At 40.5% G+C, this 24,610-nt stretch overlaps 1 protein-coding gene across 1 annotated transcript in view; it reads right to left on the bottom strand.

Moving 5' to 3' along the window:
* The window catches only part of NOX4 (NADPH oxidase 4), a 102,139-nt gene extending 97,210 nt beyond the window's left edge, over positions 1-4,929 (bottom strand). The window contains exons 1-2 of the mRNA XM_030477485.1: positions 4,858-4,929; positions 4,149-4,244 (exon numbers count right to left, since the gene is read on the bottom strand). Coding sequence (XP_030333345.1) covers positions 4,149-4,244; positions 4,858-4,914 — 153 coding nt within the window. The 5' untranslated portion in view covers positions 4,915-4,929. The remainder of the gene's footprint in view (positions 1-4,148; positions 4,245-4,857) is intronic.
* Between the last annotated feature and the right edge of the window lie 19,681 nt (positions 4,930-24,610).

Here is a 24,610-nt window from a genome sequence, read left to right as displayed (position 1 = left end):
TCTGACTGAGCAGGCACAAAACCTCCAATAATGAAGATTTTGGAGTTATGTCAGGTAATTTATGAATCCTCCCTTCTGTAATACATGCCTACTTCATTCTTTAGTATATATCATAATATACAGCTTCAGAATATTCAGAAGATCAGAATACTCTTTCTCTTTTTGCCACATTCTTTTATAAGAAATCCATGCCTGTTAGGTGTTTCCCAGGCTTGCCTTCTTTAAGCAATGTAAGGCCATAAGTTAACATTTATTAAATTATGAAAAATTGAGATTCTGCACCTGAATCATGTTCCTGAACCACCAGCAATGAATGCTTTCATGCAGTAAGACTATGGTCTGCAGTGTTAGCAGCAATTAAGCATCCAAAGGGAGGGTTCATCAAAGCAAAAGTATTGGGAAGTGCTTTACATCCACTTAGGTTCTGGTTGAACTTGCACTGCAAGAATCATATAATCACAGAATGATTCTGGTTGGAAGGGACCTCGGCATGTCTCTATTCCAACCTATAAGCAGGTTCAACACGAAACTCAGGCTAAGTTTGATCAGGGGTTTGCCCAATTAGGTTTTTAAAACCTCCAGGGATGGAGATTCCACAGTGGGAATGTGGCCATAGGACTCAAACTAAACAAAGACATGTGACTCAACATAAATTTACCCACTAAATTTTTAGCGTAGAATAGGCTGATTAACCTCATCCTAGCACATCAGTGCCTTTGACTTATTTATTCTCTTTGCACTTCCAGGACACCACCATGTTCTTGGTGCCTTTTTACAGGTATAGAATTAAGGACCAGAAAGATTGCCATTGAAAGACTGAGCAAGATTTACATACCTAAATGATTTTAAAATCCTGTGCTAAGTACCTTGTTCAACATCGCAGAAGGTGCAATAGGAAAGGAATGAAACTGAGACTCCTTCTGTGGAAGGCTGAAGAAAAGTGAACCACTGAATGAAAGACTGACCTCATTCTTTCGCCTTCTTCACAAGAGCAAGAAAATACATGGCATGAAAATGTGGCAGAACTGAATATATTCAGGATATTCAGTCCAAGATCTCATTTCATAGCACAATCTGATTTCCTACAGCAACTCTTCTTGTTCTCCATCCTGTTACTTGGTAAACAATAAAATTACCTGTGGTAAATCTTTCAGTGCTGCAAGTGCAGTTCTTAAGGAGGTTTTAGGCTATTGGAGCATACCAAAAGAGAAAAGAACACCTTAGCAGACCTCACTGAAAAACAAGAGGATTTTTTTAATTCAAAAAAACCACCATTCCTTTTTGCCATTTTTTGGTGACCGACTGGAAAAAGGAATCAATTTCCATGAAACTATCTGTAAAAATTTCATTCTGTTAAGACAAAAAACCCCAAACTGTTGAATTATAAGTGAAGAACTTTCGTCTAAATCTCAGAATATTCAAACATCAAGAAACGGCACACAGAGGGACTGCAAGCCACTCATCCACATGTGAAATGGAGAGCAGAATGGTTACGCAGACAGGCCAGTGGCCCATCTCAAACCAATATAGAAAACAGAAGAGGAGCAAAATTCCCCATGAAAGGTAACAGCAGCAGTAGCATGGGTACATGTATGGCTTTCTGAAGAGACTAAAATTGGGTTCAGTTTTCCCAACCTTTGCAAAATATTGAAGAGAAGGGAGAAAACTAATTCTGGGGTCTAAGGATGATATTTATACAAACTTTGACCCAAAGTATCTTTTCGACTTGGCTCTTCACTTTCCTCCTCATTTTAGAAAGTCTCTAAACTTCTTTGGTATTCTTTCCCACAATTGCAGACACAGCTAGACAAACTCAAACACACGGTCTTCTGGTCCTCATCTCTCGACCAAGACAAGGAATCTGTTGCTTGAATCATGTCACAGGTTCTGAACACACGTTATCTTACTTTGCATGTGTCTTTCATTTTGAAGTATAAGAAAACCAAAAAAAAGATCAGATAATGAGCTGGTACAAGGCAGACAAGTCTTCTGAATTGAGAAGAACTTTGATGACTGATACCAGCTGGACTGTGCCAGAATTATAAGGTTCTGGCAGTGGAGGGATTACAAGGGTGGCCTCCCTGAAAAACTGCATGTCCGACAGAGCCAATGCCAGCCAAATCCAAGACAGACCTGCCACTGGCCAAGGCCTAGTCCATCAGAGACAGTGGCAGCGCCTCTGAGATAGCTTATTTAAGAAGGGGAAAAAACTGCTGCACAACAGTATCTGTGAGAGATCAGTAATATGTGAGAGCAACAGCTCTGCAGACACCAAGGTCAGTGCAGAAGGAGGCAGGAGGTGCTCCAGGCGCCAGAGCAGAGATTCCCCTGCAGCCCATAGTGCAGCCCATGGTGAGGCAGGCTGTGCCCCTGCAGCCCATGGAGGTCCACGATGGAGCAGGGGGATGCCTGAAGGAGGCTGTGATCCCACGGGAAGCCTGTGCTGGAGCAGGCTCCTGGTAGGACCTGTGGGCCCGTGGAGAGAGGAGCCCCCACTGGACCAGGGGAAGAGTATGACGAATCCTCCCCTGAGGAGGAAGGAGTGGCAGAGACAATGTGCAATGACCTGACCACAACCCCATTCCCCATCCCCCTGTGCCGCTGCAGGGGAGGAGGTAGAGAATCCGGGAGTAAATCTGAGCCTGAGAAGAGTGTTTTTTATGAAATAAAAGGTGGAAAGGGGAAAGGTGTTTTTTATGCTTTGGTCTTATCATTACGCTACTCTGATTTGATCGTTAATAAATTAAACTAATTTCCCCAAGTCGAGTCTGTTTTGTCTATAATGGTAATTGGTGAGTGATCTCTCACTGTCCTTATCTCAATCCACAAGCCTTTCAATCTATTTTCTCTCCCCTGTCCAGCTGAGGGTGATAGAGCAGCTTTGGTGGGCACCGGGCATCCAGCCAGGGTCAATCCACCACACCGGCTGACAATCTGGCCCAACATGTTGACCCAAGAACATCTGCTTTATAAGCAACCCACTTGCTCTGCCAGGAACAAACACAGTTTCTAAATGGATGCCCTGGTCTACAAAGCCATCAGAGAGCATAGTAATATTGAACACATTCTCATGCTTTTTCTTTCAAGAAAATCATCATCAGGAAGAATTTAAGTATTTTCATTAGCTTCTTTTTGCACTGCTTTTGCTAAGATTAATTTCTTGAACACATCCGTGTCAGCCACAAGAAAAACAAAAAGATAAAAGTAGATCAGGTCAACTTACTTTCAAGCAAGTCCACAGAAGCTTTCAGAACTCACAAGCTACGGTAATGATATCAACCATGCAGAAAAATACATCCTGGATCTACCAAAGGTAAAATCCAGAGGCTCTTCAGCAGGTTAGGATGTGCATCATCTGTGCTTTAACCCCATGTCAACTTCCAATTGAAATCCACCCCTGAGTATGACATGGTGCTACAAAGCATCATGTTATTGACCTCAAATCATGTTATTGTATTCTCAAATTCTGAGCGACCCTAGAGCATTTTACAGAAAGTTGTTAACCCTTACTCTATCCCTTTGGATAGAAATAATTTCAAACAACTGCAATGGCATAGCTGTGGATAACTTCACAAGACAGTATCTCACTTCCCCAAATGATCTTTTTGAGTACTTCTGGTGGTGGTGGATGTTACCCTTGCTAAGTCAAAATGGTCATTAAACCATTCAGACTCCATGCTGATGCTGTATTAGATAGCAAAACTAAAAGTATATAGATTACAATGATTTACACAGAACGGAGGATCTATGAGGACGACAAAGGCTGAAAAGGACTACGACTTATCAAAAGAATTCCTTCAGCAACAAGATTGGCTAACATTTTGATAACAAAATTTGAGTTCCAGCCCTCTGTTGAGCATGTTTGTATTCCTGTGAGCCTGCCTGCAGCTGGGAACACTTGGAGGGAAGCGAGGAAGGGGAAGGAGACCTGCCCCATACTTGACTGGCACTTTTTCTTCTCAACACTTCACTTTTTACTCCTAAACAACTGTCAACAGGATCCCAGTGATCTCCTACTTGATCTTTCCCCACTCTGCAGACCTAAACAGGCAGTTTGTGTCATCCTTGATTAGCAAACGCATTCTGCCCCATTCCCACCTCCCAGCATGCCAATTTCCAGGGCAAAAAGTAACGTCCGGGTCACTCACCCCTAACATCTGATGCAAATAGTAGTACTGAAGCCCTTGATAATAGAGCAGGAAGGTTTTCCAGAAGAACCATACATTGAGGGAGAGCCAGAAAAACTGAAATGAAAGAGAAACAAGAGATTGTAAGTGCAAGTTACACGTGCAAACTTCCCAGTGTTGATTTCATTCATAAAAGTCATATCCTTGCAGTTTCATAAACATATGCACATGGAACAGGAAAACAAACATCAAGCGTTTGGCATAAAATACATTAAAATATTAAAACGAATAGCCCCTAGGTGAGAAATCTTCACTTTCATTGAATTTCACAAACTTTACCTACTGAGAGCTGCCAAACCCCCCCCGCTACAGAACACTACTGCAAATCTCTAGTTAAGACACTGCAGTCAAAGACTCCGGGAATAAAAACTAGCAACAAAGAGACAAAGACAAAGGCAGGAACAACTTGACCTCCGAGAAGATGCATCTTCTCCCCCAAACTTTCCCGAAGAGGCTCTAACAAAGAGCGAACGTCCCGAGCGCGGCGGGACGCGATGCCCGCGGACACCCGCACTGTTCCCGCCGCAGCACACGCGTGTCCCCCCGTGCCCAGCGCCGTGCACCAATAACTCGGGCACCGAGCGCGGCCGGCACCTCCTCGACCCCCCCGGTGCCACCAGGGCCCAGCGCCAGCGACGGGACCACCCCCCCACCCCACGCAGCCCCCTACCAGGAAGAGGTGTTTGCCCCCCTCGTTGGCCAGCCAGCTCCTGCAGGACAGAGCCATGGTGCGGGGCCGGACCCGGGGGGTTCGGGGGGGCGATGTGCGGGCTCGCCCTCCTTTTCAGCCGGGCCGAGCCGAGCCGGTCCTCCCCTGTCCCCACCCCTCACCCCCCGCCCGGGCTTCCGGCCGCCGGGGCGTTGCGCTCCGGCCTCGCCGCGCTCCAGGTCCCCCCATCCCGGCCCCGCTGCGGCCCCTGCCCCTTTGTCTTCCGGGGCTCCCCCGGACCCGCGGCGGAGGAGCGGGGGGCTTGGCAGGGGACACCCCCGAGGGGGCTCCGGGCCGCCGGGGTCTCGGCTGTGGAGCAATGTGGCCGGCTCCTCGCATCCTCCCACCGTGAAAAGCGTGTTTTCCCCACGGAGAATCCCGTCTGTGGGGTTCCCCGTTACCCCAACGCTCCCGGCCCGGGGGAAACGCAATACAAGTAGCCGGAGGGAGTAGGGGAGCAGCCGTGAGAGCAGCTCTGCTGCACTTCGGGAGAAAACAAAGAGGCTGCCCAAGAAACTACTGTCTGGACTGCATATAGAGTCATAGAATAAGCTGGGTTGGAAGGGAACTTCAAAGGTCAGCTAGTGCAACTCGTCTGCAGTGAGCAGGGGCATCTTCAAATGGGGTCCTTGAAAGCTGGATAGGCCAGATTGTGCTACTGAGAGCCTGATCCTGCTCCATCAGGTGTCCCCAGGGTGCATGGGGAGAGGCAGAGACTTGTGCCTGGCACAAAGCAGCCGAGTGTGCAGCACCCCAGCCTCAAGAAAGGGTGCTGCAGGCACCTCCAGATCCAGAAGGTGCTGTGGGCATCTCCGCATCCACAAGGTGCTATGGGCACATCCCACAGGGTGCTGTGGACATCTCTACATCCACAAGGTGCTATGGGCACATCCCACATGGTGCCGTGGGCACCTCCGCGTCCACAGCGTCCTGTGTTCTGATCACTACGCTTTGCAACCAGTCTGCTTTTTGTGGTGGCCTTCATGTTTGTTTTGGGTTTGGGTTGGGTTTTTTTGGAGGGGGAGTTGCATTGGCCACTGATTCTCATGTTGAGTAAAAGCTTTTAAAACCCCTTGTTGCTAGCAGCTTGTAAATAAAACACCCTCATGAGTCACCGGGGGAGCTCCCACTGAGCCAGGCACTGTGGTGCACACATTGCTCCTTGAGATAGCAGCAGCAATGATAGCTGGCAGCAGAGCAAGGCTGTTCTTCTGGGAGATGCCAAGACCAAGGAACAGTGTGAGAAGTCTCATCCAGTTCAGCTTGAGCTGGCTGTCTTCCTCTTATGACTCGTAAACTTGCCATGTTTTGTGTTTGTCATAAGCCTCATACCAAGGGAGGAAGCTAAGTACCATCTTTCTCCAGTTCCATGTAGAGATGGGAGGGAGCATCTGACCCAAGTACGGTCCTAAGCATAAAGAGCATGAGTAGGGCATAACTCCTGTGAAAAATGGTTGGGGATATTTTGGGTCTGTTTCAGAAAGTGGCAGGATTTCTGGGGCTGTATTAGGTTCCAGGTGAAGTTTTGGAACAGGACGAGAGAGAATTACAATTATTTTATATCATCAAATGACACTAAAAGGAAAACTAGTGGAAAGGAAAAGAGATATTTTGAATTTAACACTCACCAGAACCATAGTTTGATGCCAAAGCAGCTCTAACAGCAAAGGAAATAGTATAGTTTATGTCGTTTGCTATTTCCATTCATTTTCTTGTTTCTGTTGGAATGTAAAGAGAAATGGAAACTGCTTACAGAGAACCAGATGATGAAACTTCTCTAGGCAAGCATGTCAAAGCTGAGATGACAGAAGATAAAACTCGTTGGATATGTTAGGCCTAATAATGTCGGCCTCAGCCAAAGCTGCAGCCTCAGCAAGCACAAACGAACCCAAAATAATCTGCCCATGCCATATTTGCCCATTAGAAATGTCTCTGAAAAATCAGCTTAGGCAGGATTTGGCCCACTCACATGAAGCTGATGACTCACGAGCCAGCAAATGCACTTCACTGCCCATTTAATGAGTGCTGTAATTCGTGTGGAGTACATGACTCATGCTACATCAACATGGGATCCTACATCGTATCTAGGTACAGAGCATGGAGTGTGTTTTTGTAGAAAACATTGCCTTTTGCTTCCTCCCTGGAAACAGCCAAGGGGTTTCCTTGGTACTTGGGATACTTGAATCAGTATCAAGTAGAGGCTGGCAGAGACCAGTGCAACAATACAACTGTGTTCTTCTTCCATAGAAAAGGCTGAGTTTGCATGTAGCTAAATTGTGCCTTCCCAAGGACCTCTGGAAGTTTTCTGTCTTCTTTCTCTGTTTTAAACCATCCCAGATGTATGTGAGCATGTGTTTTAAACTTCCTGGTAAAAGCACTCAGAAGTGGACATAGATGCTAGTTATAACCTGAATAATTGGAGAAGTTATGACTGTCAAACATCATTTTAGCACCAGCTCATCTCTTCCCTGCTTCATGAACATCCATCCTCCAATTATGCCATTCCCGGTGCTTCATCCCACCAGCTGGACAGAGCACCCTCAAGGCAGACAGTCCCTCTTAGAGACCGAACACATACTATCTCTGATAAGATTGCTTCTGCTGCATCAGCAAACTCACCCTGACTGCACACTCAACTTCCAAGTCTTCTTTCTGTCAACATACCTACAGTCAAATCTACTCTCCCAGAGCTTATTCAGGTACTTTACAACACTGCTGAGTGTTGTAGTTAATGTTACAGACATGGCTTAAAAGGTTTCTGGTGTTGAAACTTTGCTGATGTACCTGAGAGTGATCCAGAACAACACTGTGTCCTTCCAGTTGGGGAATGATCCGGGCATCTTATCTTCTGCTCTATTGCAAGCTAGATTTAGGCAGACAAACCCTTAATTCTGCCTGCATCCCTAAGGAGGTTGATCTGGGGGATGCCTTCTTGGAGTATTTACCCTTAAGACTGAGATCACAGGTGGAGTAGGAAATGTTGGTGCCTATTTCATTACAGACAATGAGAAAAGTGCTGTTTCTTCATAATAGTGGAGTGATTAGGCACTTGCCCAATAGTGGGAGACCTGGACCTTTCTTAGAGAACTGAAGCCATTGCATTCACATCCCAGGGAAGTTTCCTCACCACTGCCTTTTAGGAGAGTCACAGAATGAAACAATCTCCAAGTGAGCTACTGTGCAGCCAGGAATGCAAGAGAAAGAAATCAAAGAAAATCGGAAAACTAAGCTGGCCATGTAGTAACAGCACACATCTAAGGAAGGGAGGAGATCATTGAGGAAAAGGACATTTGGGATGCTCGCTCATTTTTTGTTTCCATTGGAAGAAAAAACGTGGAACAAAGTTCAAAATGAAAAATATTCAGGAGGAAACAGCAATCACAGGAGAAACCAGAAGCAGAAAGGTTTCCTCGCAAATTAACTTCTTGTATTCCTTTGAAACTTTCATATTAAACTTAAGCTGCATGCTGTTTGTCTTTATCATTTTTCCTGTAAGTTTAGTGTGTAGTCTCAACATAAGAGTAAAATAACAATCAAAATGCATGTCACCTTTAAGATCTGTGCCACGTGAGTAATATCCTGTGAGATGGCATATGGCTTTTATGGAATTTGGCATTACGCGTTGTGTCATTTCTTTCCTTTTTTTGAAACTGGATCTTTACATTTGCTGCATACCACAGGATCAACTTGCTTTCTTGTGTGCTCCCAAATGGACTTGGAGGCCTCCCTAGGGTGGAATGCTTCTCCAGGTTTGGGTGACAGCCAAGTTTATTAATTTCAGTAAAGCTGCAGTGATTCACAGTAACGCACTATTTACTGCTGCCATAATGTCAAGTGTTAGGCATGGTCCAGACCCACACCTTACCTTACCAGAAAAGTACATTTTATGCCCAGAGACTTCAAATGAGAAGTCAGACAACCACAGATGGGGATCTGATCTTTGATCCTCGTAGACAAAACAGGATCCTTATAGATACTGTAGCAAAACAGGCAGCAAGGCATGAGTGCAGTGATAGCATTAGCAGGCTCTGTTTTGTGTCCGTTGAAACTCTCTCTTAAACCAAACCATTCAGCCACAGCTCAACTCCATGCCACAACTTCAAAACTGTAACAGAAGGTCCTACAGTATTTAGTCCTCAAATAACCTTCTACAGATTCCTGATTCAAACAAGAAAGAAAACTTCAATACACGGCAGCATCATTCATCATGAAAGAATGCAAGCACATAGCACATGGGGAAAATGTGTGTAATAAATACAGCTGGAGTGCATTCCGTGACAATTTGAGAGAAATGTCAGTTATATTTATTCTTCCAACTGTTTGTAAGATCTTTTTGAACACTTTTTACAGAATTGAACCACATATCTATGGATCATTAAACATGCAGCATCTTGCACCATATAAAATGTTTTAGGTCCAACCCACTTTCTACTGAAATTATGGGTCTTTCCTTGATTTTGCTATAATTGGGGACCAGGTCTGAGAATAGTACAGGGGTTAAAACATATATTGCATTGATTTTAGAGACTAAAGGAACTATTATATTCCCCCAAACTGGCATTACAGAGATTCTCAACCAATTATTTCTATATTTGCTCAATAAACTCTGTTTGAGCTTGAGCATTTTTTTAAAAAACAAAAATTGCGGGCCTTATTTAAAAACCTTTGAAGAGGGAAATAAATGCAACCTTCCAACCTAAATGATCCCTTAATTCATTATTCTGTGCTTCCTCTTTTTTGTGGATGCATCATATTTTGGGACGAACAGGACTAAACCATTTCGAGAGCACTGGCATTATCATGTATTTTGCTGTTACATGGAAATCCCTTTTCTCTTCAGTTTCATATAACTTATTATCAAGTCACATTTTTCACTTGTTCAAGGTTAACTGAATAGGCTGTGCATTTAATTTTTAATTATTTCCTCCAAGACAATGTTTCCAGAGTTGGATGGATTTTAGCACACATTTCGCCTTCCTTTTTGAAGATGAAATACCATCTTTTTATAGAACAGTCCAAAACCAATGTTATAGGTAGGAGTACAGTATCTCAATACATCTTATATCATAGAATCATAGAATGGTTCGGGTTGGAAGGGACTATCGAGTTCCAACCCTGCTGCCACAGGCAGGGACACCTTCCACTAGAGCAGGTTGCTCCAAGCCCCGTCCAACCTGGCCTTGAACACTGCCGGGGATGGGGCAGCCACAGCTTCTCTGGGAAAAGTCTGTGCCAGTGCCTCAGCACCCTCACAGGGAAGAACTTCTTCCTAATATCTAATCTAAATCTCCCCTCTGTCAGTTTAAAGCCATTCCCCCTTGTCCTGTCCCCACATGCCCTCATAGAAAGTCCCACTCCAGATTTCTTGTAGCCCCTTTAGGCATTGAGAGCTGCTCTAAGGTCTCCCTGGAGCCTTCTCTTCTCCAGGCTGAACAAGGCAAGCTCTCTCAGCCAGTTCCCTCACGACCCACAGATGCATCTCCTCTGGCCCCGTGGAGTTGTGCGCCTTCACGTTCCTTAGATGGTCTCGAACTTGATCTTTTCCTACAGTGGGCAGTTCTTCGTTCTCCCAGTCCCTGCATTTGCCTTCTACAACTTAGACAATGTGGCTGGAGCACTTGCTGGTGAAGACTTAAGCAAAGTTACTGTGTTTGCCAATTTAGCTACAGAACTGCACTGAAGATTATTAATGCTTCAAGATCATGAATAAGAGCTATCAAACAGAGCTGGTGAAACAATCACACTGACACAGAACCACTGAATAACATTCCCTTGTGATATGCACGTAATAGAAAAGTGATACCCTTCAAAGAAAGACCAGAGCTTTAGCGGAATCGGTAGTAACTGAGTCAGAAAAATACATGAAATAAGTAAAAACTGGGCAAGAAATGCTTGATATAAGCACAGCCACTTCTCAGGCAGAGGGGGAGAGCTGGTTAAGAGTACACAGGAATAATTTAAGACAAGAAATAAAACATTCTTTTGCATCTCCAGTAGCTTGCATCCCAAGGTGATGTACAGCACACGAACAATGTGCCAGGGCATCCTGATTCAGCGCCAGGACACAAGGGTCAGTGCCAAATAATCTGCAGTAACCAAGTTTCCCAGGAGGCTCATCAAGAATACAACAGTCCTGTTAAACTGGAAAATTTTAAACAATTACAGTACAAACTACAGCTCTTATAGTTTAGAGAGCATAGTTTACAGAAACTCTTAAAGTGTACAGTACAACATCCAACAACATGCTTATGCAAGCATCATAAATATCAGCTTTGATAAACACTCATAATTCCCCAATTCTTGGGACAAAACTTTTTTCCTCAGAAGAGTGTAAAGTTAAAAGCATCAAAACTGCAGATCCGAGAGATTGGCATGTTCCTGCACAAAAACTCTGCCAAAGTGGTGTTTGCACTCTTACTATAAAGTTAGTGGGGCAGGAAGACAAATTGGAAAGGCAGGGGCAAAGGAGGTCGTGAAGCTAACAGAGGAGCTCTGAGAACTAATTCTGGCTTTTATCCATGATCAAAGAAAAGTAAAATCAGGAAAGTACTTTTGATACAGCAAGATAAAAAGTGACCAAATTTTGGTCAGATATCCCAGATACTAGAAATTCCCACCTGAGGAAGAGTTAATTTCTTCGTCTATTCACATTGTCACACCTCAGAATCCTCTTATAAAAGTGCCTCTGCCAATTTTTATTGCTCTTACTTAATCTGGGGTTACATTTGTCTTTGTAAAACTTCCTCAAATCACTCATTTAGACTACTTCTATGGAATTTCACTGCTGTCTCCAAATTTGAGAAAGAAATTCCCATGGGAATGGAGAAAAGAGCTATTCAGATATATCTCCCCTAACTTCTCTTGCTTTAAAAGTTTACCTTCTGAAAGATGCCTTTAGGCTGCCTTTAAGATGCATCTTGCTGCCTGGGCAGATAGGGAATCTGAACTCCAATAAAGGCTATTGCCAGAGATACGAGAATCTCCAAATGCCCACGTGCAGATGGAAGGTTGTAATAGCACAAAATAAACCCAAATAAAACCCCCCAAACCAACACAAAACCACATAAGCAGTGGCTGCAGCATGCCAGGCCAGTAGTATAAACTTGAGGCAGAAAACATGACTTTGCCACACAGCTGCACTTGCTGGGGAGTAATGCAAATGTGGTGAAAGAGCAAGATCTGCTTAGCTTGGAGAGAAATATTGGTATGGGATTCAATCAGACAAAGCAACTACGGTTGGCAGTAATAGTGCAAATACTAATGTGGGAAAGTGCTCTACCACTCTTTAAATAAAGGGGAACACCAGTAAGTGAGTAAACATTTATGCCCTGTTCATGATTAAAATTAGCCTGAAAACTAAATGAGGTGCAGCAAAGTACTGGAACAGCTTTCCAGTAAGAGTAGTGGGGGGGAATATCCTTGTTAAATGTTAGAGCTCTATTGTTTTATGAAAAAGACTATATAATATCTTCCAGAGTAAGTGGAAGGCTGCTAAATTATCCCCTTTCAGAAAATGTCTTCCAGTCCAAACACACCTTCCAGCAATTGTTACAATGACTTGGGGCTGCCACCCAGGGCTCTGAACAGTCAGACATAGCCCTGACTTCACCACTCCTTCCATTTTTATTAGCAGCTTTTTGGGTCAGAATTGCCAAGTTATTTGTGACATTTTATTTTCAATTTAATATTGAACACAATGTTCGTCTCTCTTTTAATTAAAATCCTCTCGAACTATTATTGCCACAATTATGGGGCCTTACTCCAGAATTCAACTATTTTTGTAGATGTAATACTTTATATCCTTACTTGGCAATTAACTGCACTGCAAATTGAACTCGTATTCCTTGCTTTGTACAACCTACAGAGGCAATCAGTTTGAAAAAGCCCAACAACATGTGGAACTTTCTGTGGATCACGTTGCATTTAGCGCTAAGACAAGGTAAACAGTATCAGGCAAGATAGTTTAGAGAAGAAAGATTGTGAACATTATGGGCAAGATTATAGGGATAGACTTGAATCCCCTATTTTATTCAATTAGGCTCTCCTCCAGCAAAGGTCTTAGGCACACATTTAACTTGAAGAAACCCAAGCATTGAGATCCAGTCTAACTTTGCTTACAGTTAAGTAAAGGGATTTCTTTGCTTGGTGAGGGATTTCAGCACATATGTAAATGCTTTGTTGAATCAAAGTCTTGCACAGGAGTAAATGAGAAACAACATAACTGAATTGCATGGAATTATATCAGTCAGGCTAGGAAAAAAATATGGCTAATATTTCTCCTTGTTCTCCCCTCAGTACTCTGAGTAAGCAGAGCCAATTTTATTAGAACGGCCATTATAGCAAACTGTGACACAAAATGCTGCTGGCTTGAGAACTTTCATTTTAAATGCATTTAAAGTTTAATAACACATTTAAGTGTTGTTGAATATCTAGAGGTTTAGGGTTTGCTTGCACAGATACCTATGCTTATAGTTATTCTATGACTTTTTTTTCAGACCATGCCATTCTTTTGCAAATTATCTTGGTAGAAAGTTAGGACAACTCTTAGTTATCTGAAACTGTTTTGGGCTTTCTTACTAGACAGTCTTCTGGGAAAAGCTGAAGATCTCTTCAATGTATGATAAGGACTTCTATTGGAGTTAATGTTCTTTATTCCCCCAGAGCCACAAGCATTACACAAACCTTTGCAAATTAATAAAACAGTATCTGCTGAGGCTACTTAAACTGAACCAACCAACAGCATCATGAAAGGTGAGTGCTGACTTTGTGTGAGACCAATTCCACAACTGAGAAATAAATACTCCTGCAGGGCAGTCACACCTCTCGGCTACTCAGTAAGCAGACTATTTGCACAACCATTTAGTATCCCCCTACCATGTTTTATGACAGCACTGTTTTCTTCTTCTTTATTTACGTGGTGCCTTTGAAAAATTTGCTGCAGTCACCTTGCTGTGTTGCAGATCCAAAATATGTTTATCCAAAATATCTTACCCCTGAGAACTGGGCCACTGTGGATTATGTTAAACCTCACTGAAACCAAGGGCTGTAACCAAACTCATTTCCCTCAATTCTCTCACTTCAGAGAAGCATAAGAAGAAGTCACTGAGGTCCATCAATGAAAAAAGCTGTTGAAAAGAAATATTCTGAGAAAAAAGGCACATTACTGCTCCAAAAGGCAAGTGCGACAAAGCTGAATTTATTATAAGGCAGAGTTTGCTAGATGTTGACTAAAAGTAAAGTTTACGATTGTACATGGAAGTATTGCAAGCTAAAACCAAAAGAAGAAATAGAAATTCCAAACCACATGGAAGAAATGGAAATTCCAAACCAAATAGAAGAAATAGAAAAGCTGGGACACCTTCAAAAAAAGTATCAAAATTTGTAGCTGATGAAAAGCCTGGAGATAATCCTTTTTGTTACCAGATCCCTTGCTAGCAAAATATAAGTGTACATTCTTTACAAGCAAACATTTCTTGCAAATACTTGTTTTATCAGGAAGTGCTTGTTTTCTTCATGCATATTTTGTCCAAACATTTTCTCTTTCTGCAAGTCTATTTCCATTGATTAAAAATAAAGGAATAATGTAGATAACAGTCACATGGTTTCTTCAGTTAGTGTATGTTCAGAATTAATTTTCAGTAATTACAGTTTTTATCTCAGAGAAAATATATAACTAACTTGAAAAAAATGTAAGAATTATTCTATCGTTATTCATCCTTTTTTATTTAAAGTATTATGAACACTTTATAAACTAGAATAGATGAATAACTTCTATTATGCTGGGCTTTTGGAATTACAGCAGTAATGCCTCCTTACTTGGTAATTTGTTGTCTAAAAGCAGTTTCACTCTTTAAATGTTCTTTAAAAGCAGTTGTTTTTTCTCTCACATACACAATTTGAAGCACATTAAATCATTTAAATGATGAATGATATACCATGTATTTTTGAGCAGATTTTTTGGATGTTCTTTTTATTGCCCTGTCCCCTCAGTGGAATTTAAGCTATCAATCATCTACTTTGGAAGCCAAAAATGTGAATTGTGGTATCAACTAAACAGCTAATATTAATTCATTTTAAAGAATTCAGGGGGAAAGATTTATAAAGATGTTTAAAGTCCAAAGGTCAGTAAACAACATAATTTTTTAATAATTTAATACAAAGCAAATTTTGCTATTTGATAGAGACACCAGGGGAAGTTCAAAAAACACTTGCCAGGAATGAAATGCATTTACATTTTCCTGCCAGTAAAGGTAACTGACTGACATCAGAGTCAGAAAGAAGCAAACAAGATATAGTCAATTCTCTGTGAAAATGAAAAACATTTTTCTGTAATTAAATTGCTTCCCAAAGGAAATAAATTTTTCAGCCCAGTGCCAGAGTCTTTCATCAGATAACATTCCCCGGAGTCTTCAAGGAGAGTGCTGGAACACAAAGGTACTGGCATTTTTAAGTACATAAATCTGTAAGATTTTATTTGACAAGAATTAATGCTTTTAATAGGAAAAACCCAATTCAGGAGAAAATGTTTTTATTAGCTGGTTGCTGCTCACTTCTATTCTTAATGTTTCTCTCCTTTCCTGGTTTTGCTACACATTGGTAAAGCAAATCACAGCTACGTTCTCCTCAGGTTTCCCTGCAAGTAGAGGTACCTGTCATCTAGACTGGACGTTTAGGATCTTGGATACATTTTTTTCCACCAAGACATGCTGTATGGAGAGGGAAGCTGAGGACTATAGCCACTCATCTAAAATTTCAAGACATAAAGCAACTTGGTCAATTTATAACAGCTGATCTTTTGTAAGGATTTTAGCTCTTTTTTTTTTTGGAAGTAGATCCTTCATTGCTACATCTATGTCTACTCGCAGGCCTCTCCAGTATCTGCATAACTTCCTTACCCTGCAGCTGGAAGGAGATGGCACTACAAGCAAACCACACACCCCTTCTCTCTTCCCTGCTGGAGTATCATCTGTTGCCTTAATAGAAATATTTACCCTTTTAGCTGAGAGCAGTAATTCTACTAGCATGTTGCAGTCATTATCTGCCATGAACCAGTAGGTAAGAGATACTGCAAGGGCAATGTTCATGCCTAGGTGACAGTGCTGAGCACCTGCATGGTTACCACATCCCCCAATACAGAAAAATAGGCATCACTCACTGAGCAGTGCTACCATAGGACTGCTACAACAGTACATCCCATCTTCCAGGCAAACCTATGCATCATGTGAGTGCTATTTATATAGCCACAGTCCTAAACTTCAATCCCTTTTATCAAAAATTCACAGTAAATGTGCTTATGTGTATATAAAAACAAATCATATTTACTGAAAGTAACATTTTTTTGTTATAGACACAACCAAAGAAACCATCATGATGAAAAATTGGAAAGTGCATCTTAAAGAACCTGGTAGCATTTTATATTTTTGGCCATTTAGTTTGTGTCCCACAATATTTGTAAGCATCGTTGTTTTCAATTTTAAGTATCTAATAGAAGTACTTTTTACATCCATTTCCTTTTGTATTATCACTGTTGTTAGTGATAATATAAAACTATAAAAAGTCATATAAAACTATAAAAATATATACAGTTTATCTTTTTAAATAAAGAACTCCCAGTGCTTTGGAATACAATTGTTCTCATCAAACAAAGAATCTGTACCTACCACAGAGAAACTGTCATTCTCGCTGGGGAATATTTTGATTGTTTACCGTTGTTGTTCCATATAATGTCTAAATTATAGAAGTCACAATTATCTACTGAATGCCAAGATAACATTTGATTTTAGGTTTCCCACTGAGATTTATTCTTTATCTTTGCTATAGAAATGAAGGACTGGTATTTAGAAATCCTAATGTTCAAAGAAAGTAGATGACAGCCATGTATTCTGAGGCTGGCTCACTCAACCTTCCTCCTGTAGGAAGAAAGGCAGCAAGAATGTCTTATGTGTGCAGAGTTGCAGAAATAAAAATAAAAATAAAAATGTAAAAATAAAAACCCAAACCATAAAAAAAACCCCACAAACCAACCAAACAACAAACACTTGGAGATTTGCAGCACCGCACCACATTAATTCACACAACTCAAATAGCACATCTACTTTCTGAAAACAAGAATAATTTACAACATATTAATGTTCTACAACATTCCTAATCACCACTGTTGCCCTTCTGTCGCCTGCATTATTTTAAGCTAGCCTGGACAGTGATATTTCAAAGTCATGTCTTTCAAAGGAGTGTACTGAAGTGTGGTCAGTGCAATTCTAATTTAGCTGGACATTTTTCATGTTTGATTATCAAACCATATGCATGAAAGAAACATAAAGGAATCATAAACTGATGTCTAATATCTTGCAATATAAAAAAAAGGAGAGGAAACCTAAACCATTTTGTAACTTTTAGAGTTGTTTGTTATTTAACCTGTTTGTTACATTAAAAAATGTTTTCCTGTTATTTCAACAAACTAAAATGAAGTAACTGAACAGTATGACAAAATTCCTAGAAAAGTCAGTTCCTTGGCGTAACCTAGCCTGAGGGCTGGAAAGTTTGCTTTTGGTTTCATTGGTTTCATTCCAGAGACAATAAAGTTAACATAATATGGAAAAGGTCTGGCAATATTATATCTGAAAAGGCATCGCTAGTTTACACCAAGATTCATGTGTTTATGTTTAAAAAACACACTTAAAAGAAACATTCTCAATGAGTGAATACATGAGGAGAACGGCAGAAGTGGTTTTTATACATGTAAGTTACCACTCATAGAATCATAGAATCATTTAGCTTGGAAAAAACCCTTAAGATCATTGAGTCCAACCATTAACTCAGCACTGCAAGTCAACCACTAAACCATGTCCCTAAGTGCCACATCTACACCACCACTGGCCAACATCATCCTTGACTGTGACTTTCCATCTTTTCCAAAGATAGGAAAGACAGGAGAAGATGGACTGAAGTCAAGACAATTAATATGAAGGATATTCATACCGATAATAGGTGGTACAAGCCCACCAGCATGGCCAAGTTTTTTGTAAGCATGATACTGAAGGATCTGATGGAGGTCAATGACATGGCTTTCAAGAGTTTTACATCAAGCTCCTTTTAGCAAGAAAGGCAAAATGGGAAAAAGCCCAGTATATGTTTGCTGGTGAATTTAGCAAGTGGCCCAGTACTAGTCAAGGTTGGCGATTGACATTGTTATAGCAAATGCAAGGTAATAACCACCGAGGTACTTCATAGCCTAAGTATTTTATGTGTCAGTGAAAGGAGCTATTCACCACAGTGATATATAAAAGTAAAGAGGAATTTTCCATATGAAGAAGGACAGTTCACAAATCAGTGTCAAAAACTTCAGTACTCGTGGCAGGGACAGGCTGCAGTAACTTCACATCCTGTCTGCAAAATGAGATCAGTGACAGATCCCTAATCTTTCAGTATTCATGTAATGCAGGGAAGCACAACTGGTTTTACTAATCCTAATGGGTCTAATGCGATCAGAACAATAGAAACCTAGACAAACAACTGGTAGGTTTTTTTCTGTGAGCTTAATACCCTGGTTCTTTGTCTCACTAATGTAGCAGTCAAAGGCAGTTCAAAAATAAAACAACTATTTCGACATTAACACACAATTTTCTTTAAACCCTCTAACTCTGTTTTTAGAGTCAGATGTCTTAGACATCAAAGACTCCTCTGCTCAGACTGTCATCTACCCTACAGAATCCTACAATGTCTGTGTAGAAAAGCAGAGTGTCATGCTGTCAGAGGGAAGATACTGCCTCCAGCCTGGCCTGCCTGACAGCCTGTGGTTAGGGTACCTTCCCACATAGCGTGTAGGGTAAGTCTAATTCCCTGAGGTTGAGGAGTACTTTCAACATTCATCTTCCAACATCTTGCCTATATGCTCTCACTGTCAGGATATTGAATGAAAACAGATATCATCTTATTCTGCATTTGAAAGAAAAAGAATCCAGTGGCATTTAACAATGTTCCCAGTTTGATTTGAGCTTTGAGACCTACCAGTTGTAGTCATTAAAATTTTCAGATGAGAACATGACTTGGGTGAGAGCATGTAATGGGCAGCTTGATACCTGCTGGAAACAGGAGATGCCTAGGCCTGCGTAGAAGCAAATCCTTTAAGATGCTTGAGAATTGCTGTCTTAAAATGATTCATCTAAAAGAGCATAAAGTAGTGACTGAACTCTGATAAAACAGAGATATCATCTTATTGGGAAGAAGAGTCAGAACTGTGGTACTTAGGGCCATGCAGGTGCCTTGAGCATCCAGAACCATAACCACAATGACTGAGCAAACTGCCACAGTACCAACAAAATGAATGGTCTGGGGACAGCTCCAGGGAACACATATTTGTGTGACAAGGTCCAGAAAGACTTAAGAAACCTCCCAAGGTTGTAGAGGACAGAGGATCATAGAATCATAGAATCACAGAATCATAGAATCATAGAATGGTTTGAGTTGGAAGGGAACTTAAAGATCATTTAGTTCCACCCCCATGCCATGGTCAGGGACACCTTCCACTAGACCAGATTGCTCAAAGCCCAGTCCAACCTGGCCTTGAACAGTTGAACACTGTGGGGCAGCCACAACTTCTTTGGATAACAATAGATACTCAGAAAAATATGGTAGCAGACTGACTGGGTAAAAAAGTTTAAAAGGGGAAAAAAGAGTAAAAATCACCACCTCTCAAGAAGAAAAACCAAAAACCAAACACTAAAACACCCAGACCCACTGTAGGACAAGATGTGTTAATCAGGCTGTTTCTTCTGTCTTCAGAAGACTGTCTCTCTACTATTAATAAATCTTGTTGTTTGGAGTCTTTTTTAAAATTAGATCCTTTGATGTATAGTGCTCAGCAAATGAACCATCTTGCTGTTCAGAATTCTCGTTTTATTTCTTTATTTCTTTTTTATTAATCGTCTTAATCCAGTGTGTGGTCTCACACTTCTCCGCATTGCATTGCACACAATATTCTGTTTCCTTGGGAGCTTTTTTATTGTGTGCATTACTGCAGAAAATAAGCATCTCTAACTTTCAGAAGTGATGATATGTCCTCATTTTAAAGATAAGAAACTGAAGTAGAGTGATTTGTCCCTAAAATGCTTACTGATTCTGAGTGGGTGAAGTTCTTCAGTTCCTTCATCCTTCATTTTTTCCCTCTTTTGATTTCCAATTCTCTTGGCTTTCCATTTGTTACATTAAAAGCTTTACAAGACCAATAGCCCTCCTCATCTTTGGGCCTTGTCAGTGCTAAATAAACAAAGCAGGATGGCAGGAGGTAATATTTTTCCCACACAGATAGAGCAAGAATTTGCAGTTTTGGCCATCCTGCAAGGCGCATGTCAAGTATTAGTTTAATTAAACAACAGTTTGGAAAAGAGAGAAAGTTTGAGCTTTCAGTACCTTTTATTTGCCTCCACTTTTTCAAAACAGTTCTCTAGGCTTTGCAACATACAGGCAACATACAGTTCACAAGAGAATTGCTTTACGAAGTATGTGCTTTCCAGCCCACAAGGACAGGTATTTCTGTAGACTAAACATAACAGACATGTCTCTCTAGCACTGCAAAGCCATTCCACTTTTCAAAGTTGACTGTCCTTTAGGATCTACTCTATGTAATGTTAAGTGATCCAAAATGCAGAAAGACAACATGTAATTTGTATTATTATTTATTGAATTCCAGACATCCAAGTTCAGGTTATAAAAGTCTGAAAAATGCTTTAGAATGCAATATCCATTCCAGGTCAGGCAAATGGCCTTACACACTGCCCTGACTCTGAGGGCAGCCAGGGCCATATGCCTAAACTAAGAAACAAGAAAACATCAAGAGTTTTAGGGGTGCCTCTGCAGAATAATCTTCCAACATCTCACTATTCATGTTCCAGGGGGTTCCTTAGAGTCAATGAGTTTTTTAATCCTTGAGGTGTTTTCCCTTCCATTGATTGTCCATCACTTCAAGAAACGTAGACTTTCAGTGTCCACTACCACCACTGGTAAGAAATTCTACAGCTGAACTATAGATGAACAAATATTTTCTTCTCCTGCTTAAGACCACTTACTTACCAGTTTCATCTGACATCTCCTGTTTATTGTTTTAGACGTACAATTGTTCTGTGCTAATTTTTACCAAAGCAATCAGGATTTTGAAGACCTGTGTGTACCCTCCTCCCTAAAGGTATGTTTCTTTCTGTGCACTACCCCAGAATTAGTTATTTGTGAAACTTAAATCATTTTGGTTATCTTCTCTGTTGTCTCAGTCGTAGTATAACTGTTTGGAAAGGGATGGACACTGTGTAGCACTAGTTCAGCAGAGCTCTGACATTGCTTCTGGACTCTATAATTCGAATATACATAAGGAACAAAGGTTTACGTAGGAGAAACTGAGAATTTTAGAAGTGCAATAGATATGTATAAACAACAAAGGCGATTGTCAAGTTTGGTCAGACTAGGACCTATTAACAGCTTCATGAGCAAAACCAAGAAAAAACTAATGTAACATGTAAATCTTGTACTGCATATGCAGAGAAAAAAATTATTAGAAAACGTGGAAGTATAATGTCACACTGTATGTCAAATTTATGAAACGAACAATTGGAAATAGAAAAGAAAAGCCTGTTTGGCTTATTTTTTTTGTGTTGACTAAACTAGAAAAGATATACATTAACGTATAAGTAACATCAAAGAGCTGCAGGTGATGGAACAAATCGATTTGGAGTCATTAAAAGATGCAATGATCTAAGTTACAAACATTTTGGATTATACTGAGCCACTTAGCTACCTGCTAAATCCCATCCGGAGTCTTACTTATTAGTGATGGTACAGTGTGGCCTAACAGGAGAAAGTAAAGAAACTCTAAAGGAGATGAAGCCTTAGAAATAAAGAGCAATGTCAAAAAGTATTTGGAAGTAGAAACAACCTGCAAAAAGAGACATTATTGAAGAAGGATGGTACTTTGGGATGTCACAAAAGAGGCTGAAGAAATCATTTGTGAAAAGATGGTGAGGAGTGACATGTTATTGACAGCTTGGATGAAGCTGAAGTATGACAGCCTCCAATCACATAGTCGCACAGAAGAAAGATAACTAAACACAGACCTGGAAAGAGAGGAAAATGGATATGATTTAATTATCTCAACAGAGCTGTGGTTTTAGCCACATGTGAAGAAAAATAGAAGAAAGGTCATATGAAAGAATGTGAAACTGCTAAGAAACAAAAGAAAATGGTAAATAATGTTTTAAAAAATGAGAAATGGGAATAAGGAGAGGAAGAACTCCCAGTCCTTGTCCTTACTAAACAGGATTTTGTTGAGTTTACTTCTGTAAAACATTCAAACATAATAAACTCCACAGAAAACATAAAAATCAAGGATGATGCTGCTGCAGAAGTTCAAATAGTGAGTCATCAGGCCTGGCCCCTAAAATCAACCAAAAGTTGCAGGCAGGAGAAGGAAACTTTCAAAAGATTCAGCAAAGCCACCCTAAAGACTGCCTTGGATTTCTGTATCCATAACTTGGAATGAGGGTTCTTCTTGCAAAGCCAGAGACACATCAAGGATTGTAAGATTATTAAAGTCGACAGATAAATAATTTATGTTATGATCAGTTATTATGAAGCCATACAAAGTTTCACAGGGCAAATCACATTGGAACAGGAGAAAATCAGATCAGGCTGTAATGCAATTGACTTCATAGTAGGAAGGTCATCCTGAGGTAGAAAGCAATCCAAACCTCACTGCTTTTCAAAATGCAGTTCAGATCCAGACAAAAAGAGTGGATTTGTCCTCACAAAGAATAAATTTAATAGAAGTCATTGTATAATAAATCTCCATTGTTGTGGAGGAAGAACTGAGAGTTCCTTGGAACTGCTCTAAATTCTCATTTGCATTCAATACCATCTTATAACCCTCATGCACAGGTGGAAAATGGAGTGAGAGCAGCCTCCAGAGGCTCCTGGAGATGGAAACCTACAACTCTGAGACTGCAAGACATCAGTAATGTATTTCTGCAAATTATGCCTTCCTGTTCCTAGGGTTTTCTTTCAAAATGGTGTTTCTAATTTCATAGCCAAGAACTGAATCTCTTGCTTTGCTACAAATCAAACTTTCTGTTTGCATTTTGAGCTTTATTTAAAATGCATTTAGGTGAATCTTACCAGTAAAAGGCATCTTACTTTTGAAGTGGCAACCAATTGCAATAATATATTGCTATAGGTGTATTCTCCCTCTGCTTCATGTAATCCCCACTGGGTGGCACATCTTTATTGCAGTGGCAGAGGAAATGGTCGATACACAAATGGCAGGAATAGAGGTAGGACATGGCAGAAGGCAAGTGGCAACTTTAAAAAAAAAAAAGAATGCCTTAAAAGATGCAGCAGGAAGAAGAGAACAAGTGGTGTCCTTCATCATTTACTGTGTCCATAATGCTCACCTTAGGATATTGTAAAGCATTTCATGCTCACTAAATCTTGGCAGATAATGATACTGGCTACATATCAGCATCCTCAGCATCAACAGGAATTCCTACAAATCATTCTGCATAATTTTATTTCTTCCAACAACATGCATCTGAGGAAACACCTCTTCTGTCATTGTTTGTATAATTTGTGTAATATTTGTATTCACATTATTCAAAAAGATGAGTTTCAGTGGTCCTTTCCTACTCTATTTCCACAGCTAGCTCCATTCTTGTAGGAGTTGCTCTGAAGTATTGGAATTCTTTTCATTTGATTGGAAGGAGAGAAGGCTTAAATCACAGTCCCCAAAAGCAGATGCCGTTCGTTGGCCAATCATGATTTACAGAGGTCTGATTGAGAAATTCTTTCAAACCTGATGTATGAGAGAGTAGGGATTTCAACAGCAAGTACTTCTCAAAAAGCATTTGAAAAGCAATATACACTTAAGTTCACCCTGCCTTACTTTCAGAGTATCACAGGTTAAAGAACTTTATTCCTACAGTGAGTATACAGAAGAAATATTAGATGCCAAAGCTATATTTCTTAAAGATACCCACTCTCATTTAAACACTCAAGTGGTAAATAAAAAGTCTTCCACAGCCATTGGTAATATTTCTTAGCAATTTACTAACATTCCTGTTCAAATATTTCACTCCATTCTCAATCTGAATTGATATGTCATCAATTTCTAGAGACTGCATCTCAGGCATATCTTGTTCTCCTAGATCTAAAATCATGTACTTTCAGGTTTCTTCTGTTGGTGCAGTCAAAAGGTACCTTCATCAGCTTTGTAATATTTCTATTTTTTGAGAAGTTAGGTCAGTTATCACACTTGAAACAAGACTTCAGTTCTCTATTCCAGTAGTGGTCTTCTTTGTTCTGCGCTTGACTAAAACACCTGATTGTTCTAGCTGAAGTTCCTGTGGTGGTAGATTCAAGTACTGTGTTCGCCTTCAGCTACACCACCATACTTGAAATTTGCACTTGATTTGCTATGGGTCATACCCCAGCTCCTACCTCAGAATCACTTTTTCAGGACACAGTTCCTCACCATATGTATATGTCCTTTTTCCATGGTATTCCCTATAACTTTATTAAAAAGCCAATTATTCACAGGTACGTTCCATATCAAGCTGTAGAAACTTACTGGTACAATTGACCTGTCCTCCAACTTGCATGTTATTTGCAAACTGGATGTGTGTTCATTTTATGTTTTATTTCGAGTCATAATAACCAGCTCTGAAGCACTGAGCCAAGA

This window comes from Strigops habroptila, chromosome 2 (assembly GCF_004027225.2).
Source record: "Strigops habroptila isolate Jane chromosome 2, bStrHab1.2.pri, whole genome shotgun sequence".
Lineage (NCBI taxonomy): Eukaryota > Metazoa > Chordata > Aves > Psittaciformes > Psittacidae > Strigops > Strigops habroptila.
This window is presented reverse-complemented; position numbering and strand designations above follow the sequence as displayed.